The 11,194-nt window shown below is 49.3% G+C and overlaps 1 protein-coding gene across 4 annotated transcripts in view; it reads left to right on the top strand.

Annotated features, from left to right (window-relative positions):
- Nucleotides 1-11,194, top strand: part of LOC109889323 (breast cancer anti-estrogen resistance protein 1-like) — a 116,106-nt gene that overhangs the window by 67,049 nt on the left and 37,863 nt on the right. For all 4 annotated transcript variants that reach the window (XM_031822735.1, XM_031822734.1, XM_020480680.2 and 1 more), the window contains exon 2: nt 7,600-8,250. In XM_031822735.1, coding sequence (XP_031678595.1) covers nt 7,600-8,250 — 651 coding nt within the window. The remainder of the gene's footprint in view (nt 1-7,599; nt 8,251-11,194) is intronic.

The following is an 11,194-nucleotide window of genomic DNA, read 5'->3' as shown; positions in this document are numbered from 1 at the left end:
CTCCCTCCCTCTCTCTCTCTCTCTCCCTCTCTCTCTCTCTCTCTCTCCTCTCCCTACCTCTCTCTCTCTCTCTCTCTCCCTCTCTCTCTCTCGTTTCACCTCTTGGCGTCAGACATTGTTTGCTCCCGGCTGTAGGGGTGAAGGCTTTGACCCTCCATTACCATGGTAATGACCACAATGGTGAAGTCTTAGCATGTTGACTGAGCTATGCAGTGTTTAGAAAACTGCTGAACCCCAGTGTTTCACTGTGGCCATTGTCAGGTTTCTACCCCAAACAAAGGAAATAAAGCACAGCACAGAGCCAGTAGGTTAGTATGGCCACCTGAACAACATTGTTGTTGGAACCACCGATTCCCCAATTTCATGATATCCAATTGGTAGTTACAGTCTTGTTCCATCGAGGTGAAGGTCGAGAGCCATGCGTCCTCCGAAGCACGACCCTGCCAAGCTTGCTTAACCCGGGAAGCGAGACACACCAATGTGTCGGAGGAAACACTGTACAGCTGGCTACTGAAGTCAGTTTGCCGGTTGCCCGGCCCGCCACAAGCACAATGGGACAAGGAAATCCCTGTCGGTCAAACCCTCCCCTAACCCGGACGACGCTGGGCCAATTGTGAGCCGCCTCATGGGTCTCCTGTGACAGGTGAACTATGCAGAAATCACTTTGCCATTTTCTGGTTGCTAAAATTCCAATAGTTCGCCTAATTTCAATTTATGACAAAACAAGCAAGTATAGTGTAGAGAATAATTGTTCCATCTAAACCGCTGTTAAATATATTTTCCATAACCAGCTGTTTTGAAGTTGGTGTACAAAACCCGAAAGTAAAAGATGCAAAAATGAAACTTACGAACGTGAAGCATAGAAATAGCGCATGTAGAACATATCTACAGCTAATTAGACTTGCTTTCAATGAGAATGACAGATCTATAACTAACATTTCTATGTGAATTTGGTAATACATATTGCAGATTTAATGATCAACCAGATTCACATTAGAGTTTACTTTAGTTTCTAGACCCTCAGCTGGGTGTGTCTAGGGAGGTGTGTACATCCATCGAATATGCCATTTAGACTAGGTAGAGAGACTAGTAGTCATCTAGTTATTGACTCATAAATAATCAGAACGGCACGTGAATCATTCTCTAAGCACTTCCTGTTTCTGTGGCCAGAGGGAGAAAAACAGGGAGAGATTTGTGGGTGACTTATACTGAGAGTTGGCAGGCAGGCCTTCAGCTAATGAAGGCAAAGTTCAAAATTGTGATGTCATTAGTTCTCTCTGCCCACTCCCTCCCTCCAACAGGAAATTAACTTATGACATAGAGCAGACAAAAGCTTGGTCAAAGGAATCTCTTTCTTTGCTCTTTTTTTCTGAAGGGAGAGATAGATGGAATAGATAAAGAGAGCAAGCTGGCAGGATAAAGGGAGAGTTAAGATAATATATAAAATAGAAGAGTAGGCAATATGAAGCACCATGCTGCATACATCACTACCTCGTTGTCACTTAAGTATATTGAATAATTTTTACTTCTGACTCTCATCCTATAGAAACCTCCGGTAATTGATACCAAATGTCTTCACAAAGACCAATTAAATGTCACGTAGCTTTTTTTTAAGGTAGAGATGACTAAAAGCCATTTATCTGTCCACGTTGAGCGAGACTGAAGATGTAAGCTCTGCATCAACCAAGCTGTTCCTGTGAATAAAACTCATAGTATAATGAAATCTTTCTACTAGTTTGAGGGCCCCTCATTATTTCACTAGTCGCACGTGTGTGTGTCTGCCTATGTGTCTGGTCAGCCCCTGCCTGGTCAGTGTGTGTTTGGCCCGCATGGTGAAATGGCAGACAGCTGCTGGCCACCAGAGCGCCACTCAGGCGCTATAGTGGGAGGCTGTGTGTGTGTGTGTCCAGAGCCTCCTCAGCCCTGACGTGTCGGGACGCAGAGTAGTCGTCCCTCTCCCAGGACAAGCAGGCTATTCATCAGAGGGCTGTGACTGGGAGATAGGCCCTGACTGTCCCTCCACTAGACCAACACACAGCACTGCATTCATCACCACCCCAATACACTCAATCCCTGAATACACATGACGCAGACAGATCACAGCACAGCAGCCCTCACTCAGCACTTAGACTATCCTGATTCCTTACGTTGACTACATATAGGGAACATCTGAACGTACATTAACATTGGCATTACTGTCTGGGTATTGTAATAGCACAGTAATTGCACATGTCTATAATTGGCCATATCTGGCACACAGAGAGTAGGCAACCCAGGGTCTGTTCTGGCAGTGGAACAGGGAACCAGGAGTGTTTGATATCTCATCATGAGACTAACAAGGTGCCGGAGTCAATGGAGTGTATTCATGGATGGCTAGGGAAGCCAGGCTTACCCAAATATTTGACCAATCTTTTTATGTTTTACAATTATAACATAATTTATCTTTCTCTTTTCTGTCAATTTGCAAGTGGGTGAATCTCAATGGAGAAATGATCAGATCGAGGGGAACAGACCCATCTGTCTCAGTATGTATAGACCATGTATCTGATGCTGTCTGGAACAAAATAGTATGACATGTTACCGCTGTAGCATTTGATTGATTGATGCCATCAAGCATTTGGCCTCCCTTGATAAAAAAATGATAAAATAATTAGCCAATCAGCATTGAGCTGAGCTCAACTGTTGGTTGTCCTGGCAACAGCAAAACTCCTCTCAATGTAGACCAGTCTGGAATTGGCTTCACACCAATCAAATCACAGCCTAAGCGAAACGTCATCCTTGTCAGACAAACTTGTCTGTTGATTTCATGTCCTGCAGTAGCTAGCTTGTCTCTTTCCTAGGCCATGGATGGAGAAGTGGATTTGGACATGTGGTTTTGACTTAATTCTCTGTACAGGCAATGATTATGATGCCGATTCTGATCTAACCATAAATGAATATATTGTGCCACTGGTCTGAGACGACTGAAGTTCAATATGTAGTCTAGTAGCTGGTGCATTGTTCCCATACCAGGAAGTTAGGGTTAAAAACTCAACTAAAATTGAACCAACATGAAAGAGAGGTGGATGGCATTGGTGTTCAACTAGTCTACAAGTAGGGTGAGTCAACTTAATTGTATTATATATTATACCTGCACGCACATGCACACACACACACACACACACACACACACACACACACACACACACACACACACACACACACACACACACACACACACACTCACTCACGGAAATCAGTACCATGGACAGCCACATACACACTGTTCAAAAGTTTATGGTCACTTCAAAATGTTTTTTCCATTAAAACAACATCAAATTGATCAGAAATACAGTGTAGACATTGTTAATGTTGTAAATAACTATTGTAGCTGGAAACGGCTGACTTGTAATACATAGGCGTAGAGGACCATTATCAGCAACCATCACTCCTGTGTTCCAATGGCACGTTGTGTTAGCTAATCCAAGTTGATCATTTTAAAAGGCTAATTGATCATTAGAAAACCCTTTTGCAATTATTTTAGCACAGCTGAAACTGTTGTCCTGATTAAAGAAGCAATTAAACTGGCCTTTAGAATAGTTGAGTATCTGAAGCATCAGCATTTGTAGGTTCGATTACAGGCTCAAAAGGGCCAGAAACAAAGAACTTTATTCTGAAAACTCGTCAGTCTATTCTAGTTCTGAGAAATTAAGGCTATTCAATGCGAGAAGTTTCCAAGAAACTGAAGCTCTCGTACAACGCTGTGTACTACTCCCTTGACAGAACAGCGCAAACTGGCTCTAACCAGAATAGAAATAGGAGTGGGAGGCCCCAGTGCACAACTGAGCAAGAGAACATTAGAGTGTCTAGTTTGAGAAACAGACGCCTCACAAGTCCTCAATTGGCAGCTTCATTAAATAGTACCCGCAAAGCACCAGTCTCAACATCAACAGTGAAGAGGCGACTCTGGAATGCTGGCCTTCTAGGCAGAGTTGCAAAGAAAAAGCCATATCTCAGACTGGCCAATAAAAATAAAAGAGTAAGATGGGCAAAAGAACACAGACACTGGACAGAGGAAGATTGGAAAAAAGTGTTACGGACAGACTAATCTAAGTTTGACGTGTTCGGATCACAAAGAAGAACATTTGTGAGACGCAGAAAAAATGAAAATATGCTGGAGGAGTGTTGACGTCATCTGTCAAGCATGGTGGAGCCAATGTGATGGTCTGGGGTTGCTTTGGTGGTGGTAAAGTGGGAGATTTGTACAGGGTAAAAGGGATCTTGAAGAAGGAAGGCTATCACTCCATTTTGCAACGCCATGCCATACCCTGTGGATGGCTCTTAATTGGAGGCAATTTCCTCCTAGAACAGGACAATGACCCAAAGCACAGCTCCAAACTAGACAATAACTATTTAGGGAAGAAGCAGTCAGCTGGTGTTCTGTCTATAATGGAGTGTCCAGCACAGTCACCAGATCTCAACCCTATTGAGCTGTTGTGGGAGCAGCTTGACCGTATGGTACGTAAGAAGTGCCAATCAAGCCAATCAAACTTGTTGGAGGTGCTTCAGGAAGCATGGGGTGAAATCTCTTCAGACTACCTCAACAAATTGACAACTAGAATACCAAAGGTCTGCAAGGCTGTAATTGCTGCAAATTGAGGATTCTTTGATGAAAGCAAAGTTTGAAGGACACAATTATTATTTAAATTAAAAATAATTATTTATAACCTTGTCAACGTCTTGACTATATTTCCTATTCATTTTGCAACTAATTTCATGTATGTTTTCATGGAAAACAAGGACATTTGTAAGCAACCTTGATTGGACTAAATTGTTTTTATTATCTTTAAGTTTGTTTTCTGTTTATTAAGCTAAGCATATATAGCCTTTTTGAATTGATGATGTTTGAAGTGGTGCTGGAATAGCAGAGACAGTGCTCCTGTTGTCTTTGTGCTGACTTGCGGTAACTCTGTGGTTCTAAATCAGTAGTTGTTTAGTAAACTGTCAAACATGAACTTGCTTGACCATGCTGAAGGTCATAACTGTTTGTTACATGCTATATTTGCTTTGTGGACTTGAACGGACAGATGTTCCTCCCCGGTGTTGTGATGAAACAAACGTATGTGTAGTTGACTTTATTCTGCAGTAGCAGCTGTGACTGTTGTCTGTTTGTTGTCTCAGCCTTATTGTATATCACGCTGGTGTATGAATGAATGGGTTATAGAGCAAACAATGCAATTATCACAACATGGGTTGTAATATGTATTTTTACTGGCTTGGCTTCCTCAGTGGTTTTATACACACACCGCTACTGGCCATGGTGGGGGTGGTACATGTTTTACTGACTTGGCTTCCTCAGTGGTTTTATACACACACCGCTACTGGCCATGGTGGGGGTGGTACATGTTTTACTGGCTTGGCTTCCTCAGTGGTTTTATACACACACCGCTACTGGCCGTGGTGGGGGTGGTACATGTTTTACTGGCTTGGCTTCCTCAGTGGTTTTATACACACACCGCTACTGGCCGTGGTGGGGGTGGTACATGTTTTACTGGCTTGGCTTCCTCAGTGGTTTTATACACACACAGCTACTGGCCGTGGTGGGGGTGGTACATGTTTTACTGGCTTGGCTTCCTCAGTGGTTATACCCACACACCGCTACTGGACGTGGTGGGGGTGGTACATGTTTTACTGGCTTGGCTTCCTCAGTGGTTTTATACACACACAGCTACTGGCCGTGGTGGGGGTGGTACATGTTTTACTGGCTTGGCTTCCTCAGTGGTTATACCCACACACCGCTACTGGACGTGGTGTGGGTGGTACATGTTTTACTGGCTTGGCTTCCTCAGTGGTTATACCCACACACCGCTACTGGCCGTGGTGGGGGTGGTACATGTTTTACTGGCTTGGCTTCCTCAGTGGTTATACCCACACACCGCTACTGGCCGTGGTGTGGGTGGTACATGTTTTACAGGCTTGGCTTCCAGTATCTGTAATGGGGGAGAACGACAGAGATAGTCAGGTCAGGATGTGTTATAATGGGTTTTAGACGGGGGAACCTCTGCTGACCGTATAAATAACCACACTGTGAACAGATAGACACTATCTCCACTGCATGGAACCCTGTCCCCACACCCTGTCCATCTGGGCTGGGGAGGGAGATAGCCATGGGCAGGAGGGCGGGAGACAGAGCTGTAGCTTCTACACCTGCATTGCTTGCTGTTTGGGGTTTTAGGCTGGGTTTCTGTACAGCACTTTGAGATATCAGCTGATGTACGAAGGGCTATATAAATACATTTGATTTGATTTGATTTGATTTGATTTAGCTCTCTCGGTCGTAAATGATCAGCCCTGTGACCTGTGCCCTGTGCCCTGTGCCCTGTGTGGCATTGCTCTTGGATAGAGGCCTGGGTGCTGAATAGACAGATAAATAGTGGCAAGGAATGAGAGGCCCCTCTGGTATAGGCAACATTGACTCTCCCTCTCTTAATAAACACACATATGGACTAAGGTGGACAACGCGAAGCCAGGCAATAAATCAGAAAGTGGAGGCGTCTCACAATTAACCAATCAGGCGTAGCTAATATAGCTTGGAGACAGAGAGAGAGAGAGAGAAAGTGAGAGAGAGAGAGAGAGAGAGAGAGAGAGGGAGAGGGAGAGGGGGGGAGAGAGAGCCCCATGCCAGACTTGTCTTACCACTCTGTACTAGGGGAGGGAGGGGATACCGGTCATGGGGGCACTCCAAATATTGGTTTATTTTCAAAGCATCCCATAGTGAGTGGGTGGCTGTGTTTGCTCTGGGCTGGCAGATGGAGCCTGTGCTGTTAGGTGTCAGCTGTGTTTGCTCTGGGCTGGCAGATGGAGCCTGTGCTGTTAGGTGTCAGCTGTGTTTGCTCTGGGCTGGCAGATGGAGCCTGTGCTGTTAGGTGTCGGCTGTGTTTGCTCTGGGCTGGCAGATGGAGCCTGTGCTGTTAGGTGTCAGCTGTGTTTGCTCTGGGCTGGCAGATGGAGCCTGTGCTGTTAGGTGTCAGCTGTGTTTGCTCTGGGCTGGCAGATGGAGCCTGTTCTGTTAGGTGTCAGCTGTGTTTGCTCTGGGCTGGCAGATGGAGCCTGTGCTGTTAGGTGTCAGCTGTGTTTGCTCTGGGCTGGCAGATGGAGCCTGTGCTGTTAGGTGTCAGCTGTGTTTGCTCTGGGCTGGCAGATGGAGCCTGTGCTGTTAGGTGTCAGCTGTGTTTGCTCTGGGCTGGCAGATGGAGCCTGTGCTGTTAGGTGTCAGCTGTGTTTGCTCTGGGCTGGCAGATGGAGCCTGTGCTGTTAGGTGTCAGCTGTGTTTGCTCTGGGCTGGCAGATGGAGCCTGTGCTGTTAGGTGTCAGCTGTGTTTTGTAGTTATTTAACTGTCCTGGAAGGTATTGAGTCTGGTATATGGAGTCAGCCTGCCCTGGCACTGGGGAATTTGACAGTCTAACATTATGGAAGTAAGTGTTCTTTCTGAAGGGTACTACAACCGAGTATAACATCTGGAACTTTGTTCAACAAACTCTGGGTATCCAATTAATACAAGATAACACAGCTTGTCTGTAAAGGAATAATTAACTAACCCTCTCTCCTTTTCTCTGCAGAACGTTCTGGCCAAGGCCCTGTACGACAATGTGGCTGAGTCTCCAGACGAGCTGTCCTTCCGGAAAGGTGACATCATGACGGTACTGGAACGGGACACCCAGGGTCTGGATGGCTGGTGGCTCTGCTCTCTGCATGGACGCCAGGGCATCGTCCCTGGAAACCGCCTCAAGATCCTGGTGGGCATGTATGACAAGGCTGGGCAGCAGCAGTCTCCACTCCCCCATGCCTCCCAACCTGGCCCTGCCCAGAGCCCGAACCAGCTGGCCTTCCCCCCGCAGAGTGCCTACTGCAAGCCCTCCCCCTCCTCCCAGTACACAGCCATGCACCCTGCCTTCTCCAACCCTGGGCCTGTCCCCGCCCTACCTGACAGCATCTACATGATGCCCCCCAACCATGGCAAGCCTTCTTCTTCAAGCCTGTACCAGATACCCATGGGCCCCCAAGCCCCACCCAAGGCCCCCATGCTCTCCCAGAAGAAGTTCCACGCTCCTGTTCAGGACATCTATCAGGTGCCTCCCTCAGCAGGAGGGCCTGGTCCTGGGCAGGATATCTACCAGGTTCCCCCCTCACTGAACCAGACTCAGGACATCTACCAGATCCCCCCCTCCATAGAGAAGAGGAGCTGGGACTCCTCCAAACCTCTAGGAAAGGTAAGTCTGTTTTGAAAAATATTGCACATTACACAACAAACCCGTTCCTCTAAAATCTTAAATACAGACTTGTTAGACATTTAGGTCCACAATAGCTAGTTTAGGCTCTCATTGTCATCTGACCTCATCCTGGTTGGGATATGTTTGGTATCCTGTTATTGTTTCTCCCTCACTTCCTCTGTCTGTTGTTCTCACTCAACAACAGCTCAAGGCTCCATGTCATTTTCAAAGCCTCAGGAGAGGAGAGGAGGGATGGGGAGAGCAGAGGGGGGATGGGGAGAGCAGAGGGAGGATGGGGAGAGGAGGGATGAGGAGAGGGGGGATGGGGAGAGGAGAGGGGGCATGGGGAGAGGAGAGGAGGGATGGGGAGAGCAGAGGGGGGATGAGGAGAGCAGAGGGGGATGGGGAGAGGAGGGATGGGGAGAGGGGGGTTGGGGAGAGGAGGGGGGATGGGGAGAGGAGGGGGGATGGGGAGAGCAGAGGGGGATGGGGAGAGGAGGGATGAGGAGAGGAGGGATGGGGAGAGGAGGGATGAGGAGAGGGGGGATGGGGTGGGGAGAGGAGAGGGGGATGGGGGAGGGGGGAGGAGAAGGGGGATGTGGAGAGGAGAGGGGGATGGGGAGAGAAGGGGGGATGGGGAGAGAAGGGGGGGATGGGGAGAGGAGAGGGGGGATGGGGAGAGGAGAGGTGGGATGGGGAGAGGAAAGGGGGGATGGGGAGAGGAGAGGGGGATGGGGAGAGGAAAGGGGGGATGGGGAGAGGAAAGGGGGGATGGGGAGAGGATAGGGGGGATGGGGAGAGGAGAGGGGGGATAGGGAGAGGAGGGGGAGGATGGGGAGAGGAGGGATGAGGAGAGGGGGGATGGGGAGAGGAGAGGGGGGATGGGGAGAGGAGAGGGGGCATGGGGAGAGGAGAGGAGGGATGGGGAGAGCAGAGGGGGGATGGGGAGAGCAGAGGGGGATGGGGAGAGGAGGATTGGGGAGAGGGGGGATGGGGAGAGGAGGGGGGGATGGGGAGAGGAGGGGGGATGGGGAGAGCAGAGGGGATGGGGAGAGGAGGGATGAGGAGAGGAGGGATGGGGAGAGGAGGGATGAGGAGAGGGGGGATGGGGTGGGGAGAGGAGAGGGGGATGGGGGGAGGGGGGAGGAGAAGGGGGATGTGGAGAGGAGAGGGGGATGGGGAGAGAAGGGGGGATGGGGAGAGAAGGGGGGGATGGGGAGAGGAGAGGGGGGATGGGGAGAGGAGAGGTGGGATGGGGAGAGGAAAGGGGGGATGGGGAGAGGAGAGGGGGATGGGGAGAGGGGGATGGGGAGAGGAAAGGGGGGATGGGGAGAGGAAAGGGGGGATGGGGAGAGGATAGGGGGGATGGGGAGAGGAGGGGGGATAGGGAGAGGAGGGGGATGGGGAGAGGAAAGGGGGGATGGGGAGAGGAGGGGGGGATAGGGAGAGGAGGGGGGTGGGGAGAGGAAAGGGGGGATGGGGAGAGGAAAGGGGGGATGGGGAGAGGAGAGGGGGGATAGGGAGAGGAGGGGGATGGGGATGGGGAGAGGAAAGGGGGGATGGGGAGAGGAGGGGGGATGGGGAGAGGAAAGGGGGATGGGGAGAGGAGAGGAGGGATGGGGAGAGCAGAGGGGGATGGGGAGAGCAGAGGGGGATAGGGAGAGGAGGGATGAGGAGAGGGGGGTTGGGGAGAGGAGGGGGGATGGGGAGAGGAGGGATGAGGAGAGGAGGGATGGGGAGAGGAGGGATGAGGAGAGGGGGTATGGGGAGGGGGATGGGGGGGAGGAGAAGGGGGATGGGGAGAGGAGAGGGGGATGGGGAGAGGAGAGGGGGGATGGGGAGAGGAGAGGGGGGATGGGGAGAGGAAAGGGGGGATGGGGAGATGAGGGGGATGGGGAGAGGATAGGGGGGATGGGGAGAGGAGAGGGGGGATGGGGAGAGGATAGGGGGGATGGGGAGTGGAGAGGGGGACATATATTGGAATAAAGAATGTTTTTTAAATAATTCAGGTATCTATCTGCTGGGGTTGGGTGAGTAAGCATTTTGCTCTGTTAGGCAGCAGGCTGGAAGGGGGGGGTACCAGTACCAGCCAGTGCGGGTAACAGTAACAGTACAGTTTGTTGTGGCTGGTATTCTCCAGGGAGTGCCCCCCAGGCCTGCCTTAGAGCACTGAGCCATGTGTGAGAGCAGCGCTGGAAGTGAAGTGTGATGATGATGATGGAGGAGTGATTGGGCGGCAGCAGCAAGGTGCACCTGGTCCCTGCAGGAAGGGGCGTATCACATGAGATGTCTCACCGTCTTAAGTCCCCACAGACTGTACGATTTTAGGCGTTTATGCAACGATTTTGCCGTCTCAGACAAAATTTCCACTTCATGGGGCAAATTCTTAGGTCATTAACGATTGTTGGACGTCTTGGCTCGTTCAGTGTGACAGAGTCGCGGTCTGCCGATTAGGTACCGCTACGTTCAGTCGTAGGCTCCGACAAATGTTTAGCCTTTATCGTGTTTATGGCTGGTGCTACGAGCCGATCCCGGTGACTGACAAATAGGAACAAGGCTGGCACTTGAATATGCACACAAGAATACGATTATTGTGAATAGTCAGACTAATATAATAGTTTGATTAATGCTTTGCAAGAAGAAACATTTCACTAGCAATCCTGTTTACATGACGCACAAACTCACCAAAATACACGTTCTACCACAGCGACCATGTTATTTTGGGGAAGCCAATGATTATGATATATATATATATATATATTTGACCTTTATTTTATTAGTGAAGACATAGTGTCTCCTTTTCAAATGCGCCCAGTTGATTCTGAGTTTGTATGTAAAAACTATTTCTAACATGGATATTTTCAGTTTTTCTGAAATCACTACACTCACAGTGCTGGTACTTGCACGGGTCAAATAGACCCCTGCAGTTGATGTAGCCTATGTT

This window comes from Oncorhynchus kisutch, linkage group LG4 (genome assembly GCF_002021735.2).
Source record: "Oncorhynchus kisutch isolate 150728-3 linkage group LG4, Okis_V2, whole genome shotgun sequence".
NCBI classification, from domain to species: Eukaryota; Metazoa; Chordata; class Actinopteri; order Salmoniformes; family Salmonidae; genus Oncorhynchus; species Oncorhynchus kisutch.
The sequence above is the reverse complement of the archived record's forward strand: the minus strand, read 5'-3'. Positions and strand labels throughout refer to the sequence as shown.